The 23,226-nt window shown below is 35.2% G+C and overlaps 1 protein-coding gene and 1 long non-coding RNA gene across 6 annotated transcripts in view; one reads left to right on the forward strand and one right to left on the reverse strand.

Annotated features, from left to right (window-relative positions):
* The window catches only part of LOC123865745, a 112,369-nt gene that overhangs the window by 3,325 nt on the left and 85,818 nt on the right, over positions 1–23,226 (reverse strand). For all 5 annotated transcript variants that reach the window (XM_045906962.1, XM_045906965.1, XM_045906963.1 and 2 more), the window contains one exon: positions 4,743–6,643. In XM_045906962.1, coding sequence (XP_045762918.1) covers positions 4,749–6,626 — 1,878 coding nt within the window. In that variant the 5' untranslated portion in view covers positions 6,627–6,643 and the 3' untranslated portion in view covers positions 4,743–4,748. The remainder of the gene's footprint in view (positions 1–4,742; positions 6,644–23,226) is intronic.
* On the forward strand, positions 1,455–22,811 carry LOC123865749. The gene is made up of 4 exons (XR_006796040.1): positions 1,455–1,571; positions 3,195–3,196; positions 21,367–21,375; positions 22,798–22,811. It is a non-coding gene; the product is annotated as an uncharacterized LOC123865749 (long non-coding RNA).

The following is a 23,226-nucleotide window of genomic DNA, read 5'->3' on the forward strand; positions in this document are numbered from 1 at the left end:
TCAAGGGGTTGCCCTTTGCAACGTATGGCCCGTTATAATTCAAGAAACACGCACAGCCAAAAGTACAGCTAGCGCACACCTGCGGCTTTGCTTCCGTGAAAATTCCGGAAAATCTGATCTTATTCCTTGTTTAGGTAGGTACATTATACAGAGGAATCTACGTGCGAAATTTTGACATTATGGGTCAGGTTTTGGACTGAGTGTTGATGAGTCAGTGACTTAGTCAGGACATTCCTTTTTATCGTATGAGATTTTTCCGAAAAAAAAAGTCTGACTTAAATCCTGAATTAGCATATACAGTCACAAACACAAAGGACTATATATTAGCATATATAGTCCTTTGTGTTTGGACACAATCATGTTCAAACACGAAGCACAATAAAAATTATTATTGCTATGGACACGGCTTTAGATTTACATGCCTACCCCATGTTAAAATGTAGTCCCTAACGTTTCTCGGCTGACGGAAGGACGGGAAAAAGAAGACAGCTAGTTTTTGCCAAGATCTAGTCAAGCTTGCGACCGGTCTATAAATAGAAATTGAATTATGTATAGATCGGTATGGGGCAGAGACCTTTGGCGTTTTCTTCCTAGATGAATAAATAGAGATTATAACTTACTAGCTGTTGCCCGCGACTTTGTCTGCAATTTAATCTTTTTTAAGTTTTCGGGATTTTGTCCCGGGATAAAAAGTATAGCCTATTTCGTTCTTCGGATGAAAGCTATCTTTGGACGTTTGCAATAAAGTAATACCTACTTACCTACACGGACTTACCATCATTTTCGCATCATTATGGAGTTTTATAATATACTAGCGTATTCCCCCGACTTCGTCCGCGTGGACTACACAAATTTCGAACTCTAATTTTACCTCCTTAGGGGTTGAATTCTCAAAGATCCTTTCTTTGCGGATGTCTACGTTATAATAGCTAAGCCAAATTTCAGCCTGATCCATTCAGTAGTTTGAGCTGTGCATTGATAGATCAGTCAATAAGTCAGTCAGTTTCTTTTATCCTTTCAAACCTTCTGTATATGGTTACTAAGTGTAATCTAGTAGCTAGTAGATAATATGTAGATTCTAGTAATGAACTTTTTCGCGAGAAACACGAGTGTCACAAACGACATTGGATATGATCGAGGTGTGACCGCGCGTGTCGAACCTGGGAGCGCCGCCGCTCCCCGCAATTAGCTGAGTAAACGGAAAATCACACGAGCGATGGTGCAAAACATGCTTTCCACTAATTAAGAACTTTCGGATTTTATATGACGTAGTTAGAAATAGAATAGAATAGAATAGAATAGAATAAAATTTATTCGTTGAAACCGACACATAAACATAGTATTACACATAATGACGCTTAAGTATACAAAACTAAAAATAGAAAATAAAATTAAAAAATATAAAACCTAAAATATAAAACTTAAAAACTAACTTAACTTAAAGAGTGTATTATGTATGTATTATGTGTCGTGCCAACGAAAGGACCCGAACTCAGCTTGATGTTGTGGATACACAATGTACCCACAACGCTGGTATTCTGTTCGGGCCCAAACGAGGGAAGTTCTGGTAAGTCTGTGCAGTTAATTCTATTAACTGTTAATTCAAATTAAAATTAAAATAAAACATAAGTGAAAATAAAAAATAAAAATTTGTGATCTTTAAGGTTGAAAGCTATTTGTGAATAAAATAAAATAAAATAAAGGTCTTTCAGACTGCCACAAACTAGCTGACTGACTTTTGAATGAGTTCATTTACGAGGAATACTATCACATAACTAATCTAAATTGTAGTAGTGGTGATAGCCTAGTGGTTAAGGCTGCTTGGAGGGTCTGGCGTTCGATCCCGGACACACACTTCTAATGTTTTGGAGCTATGAACGTTGCTTTAACGTGAAGGAAAACATCGTGAGGAAACCTGGATGCCTGACGGTTATCTCCATAATGTTTTCCAAGTCTAGCAATCCGCACTTAAAACAGGGCTCTCTCCGTCACTCGCTTCATACAATCGTAGTTCCAATTTCATTTGAATATTAAGCAACCAAAGCCCATGAAATTTTGCAGACATATTCTAGAAACTAATATCTATGTCTGTGGTGTTTTAGATTTTTCTAAAAATATGTAGTTTTAAAATTACAGGGGCTCAAAGATTTGTATGTAAATTTTTAAGACCGCGTAACTTTGAAACCGAATATTTTAGTTTCTAGAACATGGTTGCAAAATTTCATGGACTTTGGTTGCTTAATATTCAAATGAAATTGGAACTACGTTTGTATGAAGCGAGTGACGGAGAAACCCCTCTTAACCAGCGTAGTAGACTATGGTCTAGATCAGCCTTACTATAAATAAAAAGTTTTCTTAATGGTTCCGTATGTTCTCATTACTTTGTATTTCTAATAACACTTTTTCTCGTTTTTCGTTTATGAAAATTTTATGAAATACCTATACCTTTTAAAATCCTATAAATAGGGTATACAGTTACAAAAATAAATTAAAAAAAAACCATCGTGACAAATAGAGCTAAAATTGCCATAAAATAGACTACAGTGTAATTGAAATTGCAACCGTAATAGCTATTTTATACTTATGTAAATAAGTAGTGTCGTATAATTCTATACGAAGCGCTTTGCATTTGTTAACTGTTTCTTTTGTCGGAAGCGGTAATAGAGAAAATGCATGTCGCTGTAATATGCAAGCGATTATAATAATTGCATGAATAATTAATGAAATGTACTTAGGAATAATATGGATAAGTTTTAATTGGATATCACCTATTAGCCTTTTGCCTTGACCTATCAATCTATTTTATTAACGGCTTTACCACACAAAGGGCAACCTTAATTGCACAGTAGAACGTTACAGTACACTAATCGCCACTCAACTGATATAAACTTACTTTCCCAAGAGTTGATGAATATAATTGTAGATTACTTTCATACATCGATACTAATATAACAAAGAGATAAAGTTTTTAAGTTCGTTTGTAGGGGAAATCTTTGAAATACGCAATGGATTCTGAAAATTCTTTCACCAGTATATTTTTAAGCTATCTGTCTGTCTGTCTGGCTATTTACTTTTTACGCTTCAACTACTAAACCGATCATGACGGGCACAGAGGGCTTATTATATCCTGGTGACAGAAACAGCTTTTACTTAGTACCCACAGACTTAAAACTCCTAAATCTACGCGGATGAAGTTGTTGACACCAGCTGGTTTAAAATAAACCTTGTTAGAAGATTGGAAATCTTAGTTATTTAAAAAAAATTAAGAATTAAAATCTTAGTTAGATTTTTTCATCAATTAAAAGATTACATTTTTCATTATTTGATTACGAAATAATTGAGGCATCATTGTACCAATATCACTTTACTTGGTCGGAAAGTCAACATTTCCTGTGAATCTTCGGATAGCTATGGCATATCACGATGCAGCTTGCAACATTACGGAACACGCAACTTTTGACCTACCATTTTCACAGTATTTAATCAAAGGAACTTTATGTGAACTTAGAAAAATTATGTGATTCTTAATTAAATATACCTATTTCTCACTTGCTTATATACACAAAGATTTGATTCCGAATGCTTATTCGGAACAGAATATACATATAATAACTAGCTGTGCTCACACTTCGACCGCGTGGAATAGTGACTTTCGGCAGCGTTTTTAATTTTTTAGGCTAATTATTTTGCAAATAAAACATTAAAATAAGCTATTTATAGTATTTTACTGCAAATAGCTTATTTCTTCCATATTTTTATTTACCTATTACTAGGTTTTTCTGCGACTTCATCCGCGTGGATTTTTGTTTTTAAAAATCCACTCTTTAATGTCCCGGAAAAAATACTTTAGTCTAGTTTAGTTAATGCCGGTCTTGAGAATGCAAACTATATATTTGTACCAAGGAGATTATGCCCGCAATTTCATCCATGTGGATAGGTTTATAAGAATCCCTTGGGAACTCTACGATTTTCCAGGACCAAGGATGCAAGCCGTCCATGTATCCGTCAAAATCGGTTAAGTCGGGCCGTGAAAAGTTAGCAGACAGACAGAGAGAGACACTTTCGCATTTATGATATTGGTAGGATTACTGACATTTTATAGATGCAAAGATGTTGATACAAAGGAGATGCAATCTGTACCTAGATGTTAAGTAGGTACAATAGTGCGATGTTCATTGTACGTTGCGTAGTTCACTGACGCAGCGCAGGTGAACTTCACGCCGTGAAAGTTTTGACATTTAACGATGATCCGCCACTACACGATAGATTTGCATTTACTGCGAAATAATATTTAACATATAATAGACTAGCTTTTGCCCTTGGCCTCGCCCGTGTGAAATTTGGGTCGAGCTGTAAGCATCGAGGAACAATAATTTAAATCGTAAAACGTAAGTTGGAGACTGACAATAAAATGTTTACAAACTACGAAAATTCAGCTTCAACGACTTGATGATTTTTGCCAAAACCGCGCACAAACTGTAATCTAATTGATTGTAATCTGTTAAGATTTCAACTTTATAAAAGTAGAGAAGAATAGAAAGTAAGATAGAAAGTAAGTAAGAAGAATAAGAAAGGTTTGACCTATTTAAGCAGTATGTTCGAGTAAATAAATCTACCTACTTCCTTGCATTCTATGACTTATAGATTTTCATAGCAAATGTATTTTAGGCGCGAATGCAGATAGAGACTAGGGATTTGCTTGGATACTAATAAATAATTGAAAGTTGATTGTATTTACTTACCAAAAATTAAAGGTAGAGCGTAGGCACTCTTTTCTGAGCTCCCAAAGACAATTTATTTCCAATTTTCTTATAGCCTTCATTTTTAATTCTAGGTTTTGGTTTTTCATTAGGTTCCACCGGACATCCTTTTAGCTCCCACACTAAATTCGTCAAGGACTTAGGTCTGCTTAACTTTCTACATCGTTTTTCTGGTAATTTTGGACCATTGCCTGAATCTCCAGATGTTCTTCCGCCTGAATGGCTCGAATCTAGCGTTCCATCTAATTCCATCGCTTGATGAATATTTGAAAGGCTCTTGTAACGTATATTAAAGATTGGGGAATCTCCTTTTGTAAGAGGTCGTATTGGACTAGTGCCTGGACTAGGTGCCTCTTTAGTCGGCGAATGACTTTTCTGACTCACCAATATTCTACCTTTACTGTTGCTAACACTGTTTTTAATATACAATTTAGGTAAATTTGGTACTGGCGCAATTGTACATTTCTCTTTATAAACAGTTATTGGAATTTCCTTTGCCGCTACGGCAGTTTTGCGAGTACGCTTTTCAGCTTTTTGGTTCAAAGTCTTCTTAGTAGGAATAGTTTCTATAGGAGGCGGTTCTGGTTTAATTTCTGTTATTAAGGGCATGTGAATTGGTGTCGCTGCGGGTGACGCAGGCGCAGACTCGTGTCGGGTTGGTTCATTGGAGTAAGATGCTTTGATATTCTTCGGAAGTGGAGCGAAGCCTCTAACGTAATCATATATTTGATCTATTTCATCATACTCATCTGGGATACTGTTTTCATCTCTGTGACTGCTGTATATGTGACTATGGCGGTTTATATACTTATGTTGGTTAGCTGTGTCTGATGAAGCACTTCTTCTTAAGAAATAACCAGTTTTTATTAATGGTGGTGCAATAAGTGGGGCATTCAACAGTCTTTTAGGGTCCCCGAGTTTACCATCTAGTACATGTATTCGATCTACCACGTCTACTAGCAACTTATTACATTTTTCAACTAATCTAGAAAATTCCATGAAGTTTTTAATCTGTTCCTCATTTTTGCATCTTAACATTTTTAAAGGAGCTGCAAGAGGTAATGCTACTAACGCGTTGCCTTCTTTTTGTAATGGAAGTGCAAAAACGTGATCTTCTTCGAATAAGGATATTAATCTCAGTTCTGGTACGAAATGGCTGGCACTTTTTAATCCTCTAGGTGGAGTACCGTGTACAAGTCTGACAGTTATTGGCAACCGTTTTGTTAGCAATGTTTTAGCTGTATGTACCCCGCTAATGTTCTCTTCTTTAGCGACAGCAGAAAACTTGCCTCTCTGATCTAAACTAAGTAGTATAGTGTCACCTTTTGAATCGGTACATTTTAAATATTTACTTTTTCCTAAAAACGTCTCACCTCTAGGCATTATTACTTCACCCGCTGGTAAATTTCTTGCTCCATCAGCAGTGATATTTCCATCTAAGTCAATTTTAGCACATATTACTCTAACCGGTTCTCTTACTAAGCATCCATCATCAAGTTTTCTTCTAGCTAATTCCCCTACAGATTCTATACATCTTACAGCTCTACCTTCCTCACTAAGCAATTCAAAGTAGCCTTTATACGTATCGGGAATGGCAATTCTCGGTCCGACACTAACCATGCGTCTCCCTTCTTTAAGTTTGATGGCTTGAGCAATGATCTTCTTTCTCTTTCCTGCTGAAACTAGTAACGCTGTGCTCTGCAAACCAGGGCTCGGTAGAGTTGGTACTCCGAGGCCTCCATATTGTCCTTTGATGATCTTTGCTACGTTGGGCAGACGGTTCTTGACAGCGAACTCTCTGAGGTAATGGCCTTCATCAGACCAGCGGCAAGCTGCGACCACGACTTGGCCATCTGTGGCTGCCATGATGGGTTTAGTCACATCTGAAATTGAGAAAAATCGAATGTAAATAAAAATCACAATCAGAGATAAATACAACTGTAGATAAAAAAATATGTTATAAAAAGATATTGTGGTTATAAGCTTGGTATCTTGGCACTTTTAAAAAGGTTGATGCGCTGGTTTATTAACCAGCGTTGGTTTATTAATATGATATTTCATATTCATTCTAATTTCAATGCGGTGTTGAGCTTCTCATCCTTTTGAGACTATGCTCAGTGTTAGTAGGTAACAATAAAATTATTATTAGCTGATCAAAGCTTATTTCGTTAGTAGGTAGTACCTAGGTACCCTAAGAGTGTTTACTAAAAAGAAAAAGAAAATAACAACTGTACTATATCATAGGCGTCGTAGCCAGTTTGTATCTTGCTTTATCAAATTGCAATTCGTACTTGTCATACTACAAGTAAGTCATCTATCAAATTAATTTATCTTGAATCGACAGAATAGTAATCTAGTTAAGGCTTGGGCATACACATATCACGACTATAGTAATGTACGACAGTAATGTTTCAAATGAGGGTTCTAAAAGTTAACATGACCTAATAAAAGTTATAATGAAACTCCAGATAGGCAAAGCTCGTACATTCGTATTTCAGAAAATAAAGACAAATCCATACGCGCAAACACGTAGCAGCGCAGAATATAATACTGGCGTTGTGTCAGCAACACCTACGAGCATACTTCAAAGCTTGGCAGCCGACTTTGTTTGGTTGTAATATAAACAACTGTATGAAGCAAAGCGCATGTTGAAGACGCACACACACACACTGCAGTGTGACATGATCACACGTACAGTTTCTAGTATTACAAAGCGTACATGCGTACGCGCGCTTTTATTGTGACATGCTGCCATGTCGCGTCGCGCGGTGCGGCTATTTTCGCGCTTTGTTTGACCAGGGCTCTAATTGAGTAACGCGGAAGTGTGAAAAACTTACAGCAAATAAAAGTTTAGATGAATACAGTTAGGTCTTATCTAAATAAAAATCACAAAATCGGATGAAACAATTTCGTAACAGTTAATAGCGAACATTATAGCTGTAAAGCCATTGTGGTTGGCGAAATAGCCATAAAAGTTTGTTTACATTCTCTCAGACGTTTTCGGTAAGTCAGATTAAGATTTGGTTAGGTCATGGGTGGATTTTTTGTCTATCTACTCATTTTTATGATCGATTTTACCTAAATCCATAATATGTCATTGTTATTTCTTTATTTGTTCTGTTTTATATTGAAAATTTAAAGAATTATAGAACTTTTACTTTACTTACTTACTTAAAGGACATTCTGATACCTATAGTACACCGATTTTAAATCGACAAGTCCAGTAAATAGAAGTACCAGCACTGCTACCGATAAGTTTACTTTACGAACTATAGGTAGGTAGATACATAGATTATTTTCGATAATAAGTAGAATACTTTTCATCATAAAATCGTCAGGCAATGGAAACAGTGTGCAGGCAGGTACGTAAAGTCTCAATTTGGTGGTGACCGCAAACATGAGGTTTTTTGATATCCGCCACTGCACTCTGATAAAAGTACAGTTAGCACGAATCAGCGTTAAAACTATAGAGTACGTGAATGCGTGAGGCTGGGGATACACTAAGAAACGTTTTTTAATAAGCTACAAAGAATAAAATCTTAGATTAATTATTATCAATCGACGTTTTTCTTTCTTTAAATAAACTGGCAATAAAACTAGTTTTTGTATTTACGAGTAAAATAATATTTCTAAATACTTTTGTTTTTGTAGTTTATGTTTCTCGATATTTTATTTATTAGTTTTGTAGTAGGTAGGTTCTAATGAAAGTAAGACCTGACAGGGAAAGATAGTAATGTGATACAATAATCTGTAATCAATTCCAGATCACGCAGATTTTTAAAGTATTCATTCATGACTTCTTTCAAATTTTTCTATAGAGTACATACATAATATCATCTTATTACTAAATATATAGTAGATATTATTTTCTTGTCTAATAATATTTATTTTTATTCTGTATTTCACTAATTTCTCTTACATTACTACAAAAACCTATTTTCTCTACACTATCTTGCTCTATTTCTTTTGAAAAATCCACAACACGTCTCACAACTTAACTAGCCCTGTACGTATAACTTATATAATATGGTTGTGTATTTATTTACAAAACGTAATAAGATAGAATACCAGCTAATACCTAAATGAAATATTTATATATATAAAAAAAATGTGTATAAAAATAGATAAATCTATATCTCAGTGTGCCCCCAGCCGTAACCGGCGGTGCGTAACGTAGTGTTTGTTATTCGGCGTTACATCAACAAGACCATTGTCGGTGTACGTTGACCTTCGTGAGTTCATACCGCGCGAAAACACAAGAATTATTATATCACATCACGCACTGCTGGGGGAAATGGGCCAATGTTTTATGGCACATACACAAACATATATACAGGGTGTTTGGTAAGCACACTATCACATCACACTTCACATCACACTAATATTATAAAGGAGAAAGTTTTTATGTGTGTGTGTGTATGTTTGTTACTCCTTCACGCAAAAACTACTGAACGGATTGGGCTGAAATTTAGAATAGAGATAGATTATACCCTGGATTAGCATATAAGCTACTTTTTATCCCGCAAAATTAAAGAATTCCCACGGGAATTTCAAAAAACCTACATCCACGCGAACGAAGTCGCGGGTATCAGCTAGTTAGTATATAATGGGTCGTATATAATGGGTCGAATATAATTGTCATTAGGTATATACTAATTACCAAACACCCTGTAGATACATAATAAATAGTTTCGACACTAAAATACATATAGCTTTCACTGGCAAGAGGCTTCAGTGTGACTTTTTTATCGATACAAATAAATCTTTATCTATATTTATATTTATTTATAAAAAGAGAAATAGCATGACTGACTGACATTATATCAAAATAAAAGTCAAACGCTGGGTCTAGAAACTGGATCAAGATTTTGCACGTAGGTTTTATTTTAGACGTAGGTACGTAGATGTCCAATAAGAAAGAATTTTCAAAAAATCCAGCTGCCCTTGCGAAGCCCAAAGCTGATCAGCTAGTCTTAGATAAAAATAATAAAATCGAATTTCTCTTCGTTAGTTAATTCTATGGGGCTATTTTATACGTTATCAAAAACAACAGGTAGGTATATAGGTGGGTTTTTCAAAATTAAATTCAAATTCAAAATATTTTTATTCAATTAGACTTTTACAAGTATTTTTGAATCGTCAAAAGCAACTACCACTGGTTCGGAATGCCTTTCCAAGAACCAGCAAGAAACTCGGCGGTTGCTCGAGGCGGTTGGAAGGCGAGGAAAAAGCTAGCTCTACTTACTTACATAAAGAAAATTCGCTAGCAAAAGTAAATTGCGATCGTAAAATGACTGACGAACAAATCCTAAAATAGAATTTGGGAAATAATGAGGAAACCGATGTATCTATGTACCTATATGCATAGACCATGCATATACCCTTTCATACCTCGGGTCGGGTAAAAATATAGGTACATATATTTTTACTATTACTCTGCGGCCGAATGTACATCACGACTTTATCGCACGATTAAACCTATTGTGATATTGCGGCTAACTGTACTAGATCGCTTGTAGACAAATAAGGAGGGTTTGGTACGGCCGCTAAACAAGAGGTACATACAGGGCCACGAAACCAAAGGAGAGGTAATAAATATTATGTGTTAAACTAGCTAATGCCCGCGAATTTGTCCATGTGGATATGGGTTTTTAAAAATCCCGTGAGAATTCCTAGTAAAGTAGTAATTTCATTGATTTTCCTAGATAAAAGCAGTCTTACTTATGTAATCATGTGCTCCGTTGTGTTGCGTGAAAACAAGCCAATAAACCAACAAACAAATACACTTTCGCATTTATAATATGGATGTATGGGTAGTAAAAAGATTAATGTGTAGTAGAAAGATAGAAAATTGATCCTTGTTCATTCATAGTTTCTTTCCTAACGACTAAATAGATACGGCATAATAATATGAGATTATTATGTCTAGTTATTATAAAACCACTTTCTAAAATGAAATGAGAGAGAAACGCGAGAGCTGCATTTAAGTAGAAATAATATTTAAATGTAGGCTTTATTATCAGGTTTGTAGCACTCATCTTAATTCTCAACGAAACTTGCTGTTAAAATAGCAGTCCTAGCAGGTAAAGAAAGTTCACAGATTTCACAAACAAAAGATTTTAAAAATCCACCAGAAAAACATGCAATAAATTTAATCTACAAGCATGAGAAGAGTTCTCATAATTAAGCTTTTTACTAAGCCGTCACTCTTTAAAAATCGCTTTTTTCCTGGCCCGCTGTACTAGTGACGACCGCTACATCAGGTTCCCATGAATCGCCTGATTTATTACAACTTGATCTATCCCGGGCCCTAATTTGGGCTTGTTTTATTTTTGCCCTTCGATAATTATGAGAAGGTATGCCTTGATGTACAACAGGACTATATTGGTTTTAAATATATTTAATCCGACCGACTATTAGCGAGAAACGAGCTGAAACTAGAAACGAGTTGGCGAGCAACGAGAAGCGAGTGTGCGAGTACGATGGAACAGAGTAGTTAACCGCCCGTGTGCTACATTTTATTAATTTCTGCGCTAACTGCGCGAGTGTTTTGACCGTTTTTTTTATAGCTCTTGTTGTTGCGATAAACTATATAGTATAGAGATAGAGTTCTTGCTAGCAGTGCATATAGTCAGCGATCAGCTATTTATATCTTTTATTGGCAGAGAATCACGCATCGGTTGTACGTTTCTTGAGCGAGAAAACTAGTCGCTTCCTCGTCAGCGACGGGACAACTGCCATTTTTATTAGTGCGCATACATAATCACTACCTAATATCATAAATGTGAAAGTGTGTTTGTTTGTTGGTTTGTGCTTCAACCACGTCGCAAAGGAGCAACGGATTGACGTGATTTTTGCATGGGTACAGTTAAAGACCTGGAGAGTGACTTAGGTAACTATTTATCCTAGAAATCAATGAGTTCACAAGGGATTTTTAAAAACTTAAATCCACGCGAACAAAGTCGCGGGCATCAGCTAGTACCTAATATAACTACTTAAGTTTAGTACATTTCGCTGGCTGAATTTGCTTTTATTTTGTATCCAATGGAGTGTTTATCAGTGGTCTGACAGGTGGGCACTATGTAAATTAGGTCTCAAGTTTCACAAGGTATTTTTTAAAATCGAAAATCTGTTAAAGGTGGTCTTGTTAATTAGGACTAAGCTTTACATAAACATTCGTCGATTTACGTCCAATTAACGTTCGAAAATCTACTTCATAAAATTTTAACACTGACTGACTGACGACGCACAGTTCTATTAAAAGCTATAGTGGGTCTAGACTCTAGTGGTATGAACCAATTGCTAAACCGATTTTAACAAACTTTGCACAAAGCTTTTACACAACCTGGAAGTAGGACATAGGGCCTCGTACGTTTTGGGTATTCTGGGAAAACAGAGGGTTCCCACAATGTTTAAAAACTTAAATTCACGTGACGAATTTACGAGTAAGTATACTTACTTATAAGAAAGTTGGTTGCTAATTCCATAAAAATCTTAACACGATCTGCGGCCTAAAATTAGACATGATGTCACATTGTGCCAATTGTACCAAAACAGCAATTGTCTAAAAACCTATATATTGTGAATGAAACAATAACTGAGAAATGCCATACGTAATTGACAATGGTGTACCAAATGTTACGCTCCTAATGAGTGTAATTTGTTCGGTCGAATAGCGGTTTTATTTACATTTGAAAATGCTTGGACATGCTCATATTGGGAGGATTTTACATGGCCTGTTTGTGTGAGTAGGTGCACGTGTAAAACAAAAAGTAAAGCACAGGTATGTAGGCTTGACTATATACACATAAATACAAGTGTAAATTAAAAATTTATAACACCCCCAACAAGTGAAGGTTACAGTAACTAGAAATAAGCTGATAACTTTCAAACGGCTGAACCGATTATCTTGGATTTCTTGGATGGCTAAGAACACTCTCGATCAAGCCACCTTTCAAACAAACAAACTAAATTAAAATCAGTTCATTAGTTTAGGAGCTACGATGCCACAGACAAATACACAGATATAAACACCCCTCTTTTTGGGTCGGGGGTTAAAAATGCGTCCGAACTAACAAAAGGAAAAGTTTTCGCCAAGCTGTGACGTCTTAATTTTTATTTTTAAGGATTTTAGGACAAAATCCATAAAAATAGGTATGTTGAATCAAAATATTTCGAAATAAAATCTCAAAATATATTTCTAAATAAGAAAAGAAATTATTTTCCTTTTTTTTGAAAAGGCTGTCCCTACTCTCTATACTAGTCAAAATATTTGCCAGACACATTCTGATTCAAAAATAATGTTACCTTTTCGTAATTCTTGAGATAAAACTTTCAAACAGGCGAATGCGGTGGGCTGACTTTTTAACTACCTACTCACATTCATATTATTTATTCCTACAAAAGTTACCTGCAGTATAACTACGTAAGTTAAAATAATATTACTATGAAGTATGAGTTACCAGCTAATAACTTACCGGCTTTTAAAAGTAAGGTAAGTATAAAAGCAAGCACCAATCATATAACCACATGATTAACCTGTGATATAACCGTGATTATTCACACAAAAATAATTCATCAGAGTTTCGAAATTGAAAACTGGCTCGATTCACTAGTTACCGTTAGATATTCATCCTCATTTAATTAGTAACAGATTAATGCAGTTTCAACAGGTTCGGCGTTGACTAGTTCAATATGTAACGGTGGGACCGGTATCCCGCTTCCTGTATATAAAAAAGTACCGGTCACCTTGTTAAAGATGGGTGCAGATACAGTGAGAATGTCCGAGCAAATTTTTTTTTTAAAGAATATTAGCCATGCTAATCATGACTAATACCCTCCTCCCATTTCCCCTCCAATTAAGCGTAAAGCTTGTGCCAGATGTGGGTATGACAATAATGCAACGGGTGGGGTTTGAACCGCCGACCTTTCAGTCCGGAATTCAGTCCGTTCCTCAACCGTTGAGCTATCGAGGCTCTGACATGGCAGAAATACCCATATTATAAATCTGAAAGTGTATTTGTTTGTTGGTTTATTCGCTTGTCCTTAAATCACGTCGCAACGGAACAATGGATCGACGTGATTCTTTGCATGGGTGTAGCTAAATACCTGGCGAGTGACATAGGCTACTTTTTATCCCGGAAATCAAAGACTTCCCACGGGATTTTTAAAAGCCTAAATACACGCGGACGCGAAGTCGCCGATGTAAGCTAATCCTGTACCAAATTTCGTCAGAATCGGTTAAACTGTTGGGTCGTGAAAAGGTAGCAGACAGACAGACACACTTTCGCATTTATATTAAGTATATGGATTAAAAAATATTATAATAAGATATCTACCTAGTTATTACTAAACAATGTTTTATTAATCCTACAGAAAAAAAGGTCCGTATTTTACGAGTTATCAGTGTTAAAAATAACTTGTTATTAAATGAGGTTCTGACCTATTCACTGACTAGCTATCATTAAAAGAATGCTATTCGCTCGCGGTTGTTCGATCAATCTCTCCGTAGCTTTAGACAAGCTAGTCAAGAGGTGTAATGAGCTGTGATTTTGCATGCGTTATTTTAAAACGGCCGTACGGTGCAACCTTACATGCAGTTTTTATATGGACCTACTTGAGTAATGACTAAACACAGTTAAGCTGTATCACAGCTTAGTGTTACGCAATGTTTGAGATCTTAATTTTTTAATTAACGATTTTGTTTAAACACATGTAGGCACCTAGATTAACAGCCATTTTTATAGGTCTCAGATCATCAGATATGTTACATATTTATTTACGACAAAAAACCTGTTATTAATAGATATAAATTACGCGAAGACTCATTCTACGTAGAAAGATTGCAAATATAAATGTTGCAAATAATTTGAGCCACGGACATCAAGAGTAAATTTTTGTACTTTTGTGGAAAGTATCACATGGGATACAAATCAAAGCTTCATAACACGAGAGCAAGGTATTTTCAATATCGAAAATGTGTAGTATAGCTGCAGTAAGATTGGGCCGCATCGGGCGCATATAAAAAATGCTGATGGGGTGATCAGAGGCCGGCGCGGTACCCAGTAACTCTTTGGCCCGATCCGGGACTCTAACCTAGGGCCTTATGATCCGCTGAATAAGATAGCCACTAGACGACTAGGCCAACGAGGCGGTTCAGAGGTATGAATAGCGAGGCAATAAACTGAGTGACGGTGTTTACGAGCAATGACTAGTGAGTTTAAGTTATCCGCAGACAGGTTTGACCGTTATTTGACGCGAACTTGACGTCCGAGGATACAAGTGCGATACAAGTACACTTGAGGCCAGGATAAGTGCACACTCAACAATATTTATTTGCTAAGGATAAGCGACACTTATATGCTGAAATGAAATACGAAATACATACATTCACATGGTTATTTAAATCCACTGCTTTCATGTAATCAACTTGTCAATTTGCAGAAGATGAATAAATATTTTAGACGAGTTGAGAAATCTATCTACTATTTACTCGATATAATTAATCGTTAGATTTTAACACGGCTTTTGCTCGTAACTTCTTAAGGCTACTTACCTACTTGATAATTTCAGATGACACACAAAAATTAAAAAATAAATGTGTATTTTAATTTATACAATTAGCTTTATAAGAATAGTCATTTCGAAATCACAGACAAACACTTTTATTTTATTTATTTGTTTAGATGATCATAAATCAGGTTTTATCAAAAGTGTGACAGCAGAATAAAATTTTTAATGCACTACGGTCTCGGGATACGACCGGTACGATATCTTTGATTTGATTCCAGGATGAAAATTGCATATAGTCATCCGTCCCCGGGATGCAAGCTATCTCTTTACCTTTCCTCAAAATCGGTTAAAGAGATGGGCCGTGAAAAGCTAGCAGACAGAGAGACAGACACATTTATAATATTAGTATGGATTTCTCAACAAACACATACCTACATTTAAAAGGTTGGTTAAATATACAAAGAACCAAGTGTTACGTCTTTCCTGTCCAGACTTGTAAGGCTCGCAGGTTAACGTCCTGCTGAGACCTAATTTCTTGATCATAAACCAGAATTTAACGATTCCTTCCGTTACCCTAATAATACTCATAAAATCGCTGATGATTTAGGTGAGCCAAGATAATAGGAGTAAAAGTGGTTTAACAGGAATCTTTTAGGTCTTCTTCATGATGTTTTTAAATTATTTATCACTAAATGATGCCCGCGACTTTTTCCAAAATTCCGACAGAACTTTTTGATTCTGAATATTTCCGTCTCCGGGATGCAAGGTATCTCTATGCCATAGATAAGCCGTGGAAAGGCAATAGACAATCAAATAGATAGAGACACAATTCCGGGTTTAAAATATTAGTATGGGTTAAAATTATGCCTTAGTAGAGATGGCTCGAGGAAAGCATTTATAAAGTAAGTATAATATTTTTGCTCGAACTCCATTAAACAGAACCCCTGATGGGTTTTGTTTAATAGACGTGGATCTAACATTTTTATTAAAATCTCAGTGAAAGTACTCTCGCAATATGATATTGCTGTAGAAATGCAAGCTTTACAAACCCATTTAGCCTAGGCAGGTACAACAATTCCGAATATAAAAAAAACAAAATAACTGTTCAATTGAACAACGTTTTGATTGATAAAAATCAAAAACATGATAATGAGTTACAAGTGTTCGATGAATCGATTAATCGGAACATCAATCGATTTTACATTGATGTTACGGTGGATGTCCTGCCGAGACCCAATTCACGGCAGTTGATTGAACGAAAACGTAATGACGCCTCCCGTTATGCTCATATCATGTTTAAAGTCATCATTAATGAAATTGGATGAGGTCAAGAGAAAACGGCCATGAGCGAGATCAAAGATCATGGTCCCGTATACTGATTTTTAAATTGTTAAGGCACTATAGTCATCATAGTCTATATCATTAGCCCATACCAATGAAAACTAAATCGTGTGCGTAAACTAAAATATCATGTGTAAAACTGCGTGTTGTGTAAATTTATTTGTACTGCAAGTCCAGTAAGGACAATTATAAGTTATAACAGTTGTTGTGCCGAATTTTCTGGTGAAAAATTGTGATTTAATGATTTTCGCTGAACACGATGGATAATAAGTATGTATTTTATTTGTGGGTTTTTAATAATATGTCTAATAAAATGTATCCATACATAGGCCATTTTACTATGATGTTTCTTTCTAATAAGCATTGCGAAAGTATACATTCTTGCGACAGTCAAGTCACTATTAGCAATTTCTTCTGCAGAACTCTAAAAACTCGATACGAACATCTTAAGAGTTATTGCGAGTGGTTTAAAAGGAAATCGATTACCGTAGGATAAATCGAATTTACATCGTGTTTTTATGTTAATGCTTTCTTAATACCGATTTACGGCTTTTAAATATCAATTAGGTAGCGCTTTTTGCATATGTTTTTGTATGATAAATGTTTTGACATGATGTTCAGTCTTGTAAAGTAAAATAAAGTTTATTTTTATCTAAACGTTATTAAATTTATTTTGTAATAAAAGAACATGGGTTTATTGGATTATCATAAACGGCAGTTACATGTATAGAGAACAAAATAAAAATTATAGAGCTAGATAGAAATGATAGATGCCATCAACTCCGCGGATGTCTCATAATGTTGAAAAAACTAGTCAAGTCCGAGCTAAAAATTTTGATTGGATTGTTTCGTACACTGTTAGTAGGTAGGTACTTTATTTACAAAAACTGTATAAGAAACCTCAAGAAACCAAAATAAGTACCTATTTATTTTTTCATTTGAGAGCATAAATAAATTTTTTTTAGACTCTGGATTTTCAAAATGACCATTTTGTCCTAAATATAGATATACTTCTGTGTAGCAGCAACAGGTTTTATAACTGTGTTTTATAGCTATTATTGTCTATTTTTAAAATGGCTGTGACACTCAGGTTGAAATCTATAGAGCGCACTTTGACTTTGCTTAAACTTAAGTTTCAGTTAAAACGAGACAGATTTATGCCAGCGATAGAACGCTGTCTCGTTTTAACAGTGTCTTAAGTCTGAGCAAAGTCAAAGTGCGCTCTATAGATCTAAGGCTCAGACATGCTGACAGGATGAAACTATGAGGGTTCCTGCGGTAAATTATCTAGTAAACACACATATTTTTATCCTCCCAAAACCTTTATTATTGTACCTATTCTACTGCCAAGGGTCAATGGTAGAGATCTCTTGTAGAGATAAGTGCTACCCTGTCCACTTTTTCTTTATTTGTCTCTTTATTGTTGCAACTTTCGGAAACAAGTAAATAACATATAACAAATATTACTATTGGACGAGGTCGTAGCCCTCAGAAATGAGGAATTCGTATTCCGTAGACAGCGAGAGTAGTATAATACGTATAGGTATCAGATAAGAGGCGCGTATCAAAAGTTACTAATCATTTCCTTTATGACAAATGATATCGGCTCATAATTTATTATTTACCCCGTCAAGCAAATCAGTTATCGCTTATTAGAACAGGATGCTGGTTTAATCAGAACGCATTAACTTCTTCCTGGATAGAGATTTGGTCCAAGATTTCTTATTAACTAACTACAGTAAGTAATCTGTCTACTTTTATCTACTTTCTTATAGTAAACTTTGTTTCTTATTTACAAATTATCTATCTGCTTTTTCGTCAAGTTTTCCAGTGTCATTGGTAAATATATTCGTTAGGAAAATTTTTATTCGTTCGAAACATCACTCTCAAAAGAATTCTTGATGAAACTATCGGATTCCCGAACGGATATCGGATGAACGAAGTAATTCCTTTTAGTAAGAGCTGAAATTTCCGTTCTGAAAAATTCAAGCGTGCGATCAACTTCAGAAACTATTCGTCAAATCCTCACCAAATTTACATGGTACTTACCTGACTGTTCAAATTTGACGGAGTTATGGAGTAAAATAGATAAAAAATTTGATAACGCATTCCGACGAATCCCTAATATTTTCGGAATAAAAGCTACCCTATATGTTAACCCGGATTGTCAACTACCACTGTACCAAACATTTAAATCCGTTCAGTAGTTTTCGCGTGATGCGGGCACAGAGACGAACAGACAAAAATTCTAAAAAAAATTGTCATCGATAATAAAGTTTCCTCCGACTAAAATTTTCAAAATATATTTAACTAGCTGATGCCCGCGACTTCGTTCGCGTGGATGTAGATTTTTAAAAATCCCGTGGGAACTCTTTGATTTTCCGGGATAAAAAGTAGCCTATGTGCTAATCCAGAGTATAATCTATCTCCATTTTAAATTTCAGCCCAATCCGTCCAGTAGTTTTAGCGTGAAGGAGTAACAAACATACACACACACACACACACACACACACACACACACACACACACACACACACACACACACACACACACATACAAACTTTCGCCTTTATAATATTAGTGTGATGTACCTACAGTTACAGTCTTATTATAAGTATCGATATAGATTAGTCCATGATGTAGGTACACATAGTTGATGGCAATAAAATAACAAACCTTAAGTTTATGTCTTGTCCCAAACAACAACTGTTTAGAATTGATTGAGATGAGGAGCTAATCCAATGTTAATTGAGTTTGAGTTTAACGGATCGCCATTAATAAATAGCGGTAGCACTGTTAAATGCATGGTAAGAGCGGATTGGAAGGGCGGACACGGCGCGGTGTGAGAGCGGAAACGCGGCGGCAGCGGGTAGATAGAATACCTTTCTTCTTTATTCCAATTTCCAAGTAATGAGTCAAAGATATTACAAATGCCTGCAGATCGATGTAAATCATTCATAACTCTAAATTTAAAAAAAACCCCGACACAAAGAATGATAAGAAAACCTCTATAAAAAACTAGAAAAGAGCTGATAACTTTCAAACGGCTGAACCGATTTTCTTCGATTATAGCTAAGAACACTCTCGATCAAGCAACCTTTTAAACAAAAAATCTAAATTAAAATCGTTTCATTCGTTTAGGAGCTACGATGCCACAGACAGATACACACGTCAAACTTATAACACCCCTCTTTTTGGGTCGGGGGTTAAAAATATTGTAAGCTAGTAGAAATGGTATTGACATGTCTTTACTATAGACAGACGCAACCACGTTACGATGGGATATAATGGGTCTCTATACGCTCAATGTCTGCAGATACTATACCGTCTTATAACAGAAACAGAGTTTCCAACACCTTTTTATGTAAATGTTTTGTCAGTGCAAAATTTTGATATCAAGGGCTAAGAAATTTAATATTACATGTTTTTTATATTTTGTGATATTTTATGAAATGAATGAAAAAGATGTACGAGGAGTATTGCAAAAAGTTCAAAGCCAAACAATTATTTATAGTCCTACACCCGCTCTCGCTTTTGTCTTCGACTGATTTACTAAAGGTGTTATTATATTGTACGTCATTACAGCATTTAAGCTAGGGCTTTGTAAGCTTAGATGAGAAATTGATAGTGAAATAACAGCCTACTTATAGCGTTATGAGTGTTTTAATATTTATGTGTGTTGTAATGGTACTTAACGGTTTGATTGGTTCAATGACTTTCATATTTTATTAAGAGTCTAATATTCAATTTGTAATTGTATCTTAGCTCACTCATACAAAGAGTAATTGCTGAATAGGTACATATTGGGATACGGTTATTATTTTACTATTGTAATAGGGATAAACTGAGTACCAACTATAGACCGACCGAGTATAGACTATAGACTGACTAATTATATTATCAACATTCCACATACAGCTAGCTTAATCTGCCGAATAATTTGTCATTTTGCATGCAAGATTTTCTATAACGTATAGGCCTTGGAGTAGATTAGCTAGTTAATAAAATATTAAATATACTCATGTTGAAATATTTAAAATATATAATTTTATATTCTAAGATCTTAGGACCCCAACATCTATCGTTTTCTTCTCAGTAGGAAAGGCATTCCGAACCAGTGGTAGATGCTTTTGACGATCCAAAGGAACTTGTAAAAGTCTAATTGAATAAAAATATTTTGAATTTGAATCTGAATTTGAACTACGAGGGCCTACCCTTTGCCACTCCAGCTTTGTAATCTGTTGAGCTATGTCGATTAATCTGGTTCTTCTACAGATCTCATTTCTGATATATCACGTAGAAAAACTTTAAGAAGTAACAGCTAAGAGTGATCATCAGGAACAGACGTAGTTTTAGTCATAAGGGGCACACTGAGCTAATTTAAAAATCGTTCTGCTTCCCGCTTCCGCTTGTGCAATGTAACCACGCATTTTGAACGTCATTAGGTACAGTGTTTAAGCACTTTAAGCACACTTCGTGGGCTTAGATGAGGATTTGATAGTGGTATAACATGCTATTAATAGACTAATGGGGATCCTAGATTTATATGTTTTCTAATAGACTTTAACGGTCTGTTTATGTATCTCATTTCATTACGAGTTTATACATATAAAGGTTATCTTATTTTTGTGGCACCAAATAAACAGTTTTCTTTCTTTTTTTCTTTTGTATTTATGTGAATTATGATTCTGAGGTACAAATTCAGTAGTAGGTAGGTAGTGTACTGTTTGTTGAATTCAAATTATCAGGTCAGAATATTATGGTCCGTTTCGCAAGCGTCAAATAATTTTAACTGAGGAGTAGTTTTGATACTTTTTGTACAAGGCCCGACGGTATTCACTTAAGCGGAGTAGAACAGAGATGAATTTATGCGAATTAATTTATTTATTTCATGTAGTAAAGCCTGTGCCACTTGTGATATTTATGTTAAGACTCTACCACTAGTTCGGAGAGCAGATTGCAGATATTATGTGTTCTATTAAATGTTTTAAAAGTATGCACTTGAACAGCACATTACACAATCGAAAATTTTATGTATTTATCCAAATATATGATGCCCGCGACTAAATCCATGTGGAAAATAATTTCCATGGGAACTCTTTGATTTTCGGTTCAAAAAGTAGCCTTTGTCCGTCCCCGAGTTGCATGCCATCTCTGTACCAATCGATTAAATAGATGGGCTATGAAAAGCTAGCAGACAGACAGACAGACAGACATACTTTTGAATTTTTCGAGTTTCTTGCTGATTCTTCTTGGTAGAAAGCAGTGGCGTGTAGCTCATAGAGGTATAAAAGTACTGCCTACCTTACTTGTACTAAATCAATACTTATTTTCCATTATGACCTGCCAGAAAATAAGTTCATACCTTAATGCTACCCCTGGTTTTAAACTCTGTGCACGCCACTGGTAGAAAGACCAGTTTATTTGAATAAAAAGTCTTGCTATTTCTATTTCATATCCGATTCGGTAGATACCGGAGACCTTAAACAACTGCCAAAATGTCAAATCTATTCCTCCGTTAAGTTTATTTGTCGATTGAAAAATTTGCAGCCCCATCTACTTACGAACATAATATTTTGACATGAAGATTAAATATTCCTTTTATAGCTAGGTATAAGATATTACAGACACATAAAATTACAATGTAGCATTATTTTATAATAATACCAGAGGTTAAAGCTGTTTTCGTAAAGATTACCTCAAACAATCAGAAATAGGTACTTTACCTCTTTATTATTAGTACAGTCATGTAACAAAACCTAGGGTCGAGGTCACGACTAACGTATGATAATTGCTATGTAACCAATCCTTTTGACCCTACAGTATTTGCGATTCATTGGTCATTCTGACCTCTAGTTAAATTATTGTGAATGTTTCAAAATACACTGGAAAATAAACCTTATGATTAAGAGTTTAAAGTCCATAATCTTTAGTGTAGATATTAAGGCGCGTGAACACTAAAGTAACGATGTACAACGATAGGTCGCTAAGTCGAGTTTATTTCTATAAGTCTTTCTTAATGTGCTATTCAATTAAAAACACATTAAATAAAGCTTGATTCCTAGAATTTTGTACATATTCTTAAAGCAATGCATTGTGCATATGCATACCTACGAAGCCTTATGCTCAGTGCACCACTAAATTTATTACGACAGTTAATATATTTTGTTAAAACTTATTTTAGTACTTAAAATTTAAGGAAAATATATTTCTCGTAATATTTAGGTACGAGGGTATGAGTAGGTGAATCACCATAAATGTTTCGTCAATTTAGCATTCATATTCATATCTTCATATTTCATACTCATTCAATTATTTTTCAAATATAAATACAAAAAATGTAGATAATATATAGAAGACGTATTATAAAATTTATGATATTGCGTTAGGTTATGATCGCACCCCTATTAATACATGTCACGGCAGTGCGTTAAAATTACTTGGATTGATTTAAAATAATTAGATACAAAATATATTTACTTGACAACGTAAGAAGGCTTGATCAATTAAACCTTAAAATAAGGCTCTGTACAAAGTACGTGGCTTTGTAGCCTCGAGACTTTGTATATTTGCCCGTTAAGGCCTACTCTTAATCTTAGACAGACAGCCTGCC

The sequence above is a fragment of the Maniola jurtina genome, chromosome 5, assembly GCF_905333055.1.
Source record: "Maniola jurtina chromosome 5, ilManJurt1.1, whole genome shotgun sequence".
Taxonomy (NCBI): Eukaryota; Metazoa; Arthropoda; class Insecta; order Lepidoptera; family Nymphalidae; genus Maniola; species Maniola jurtina.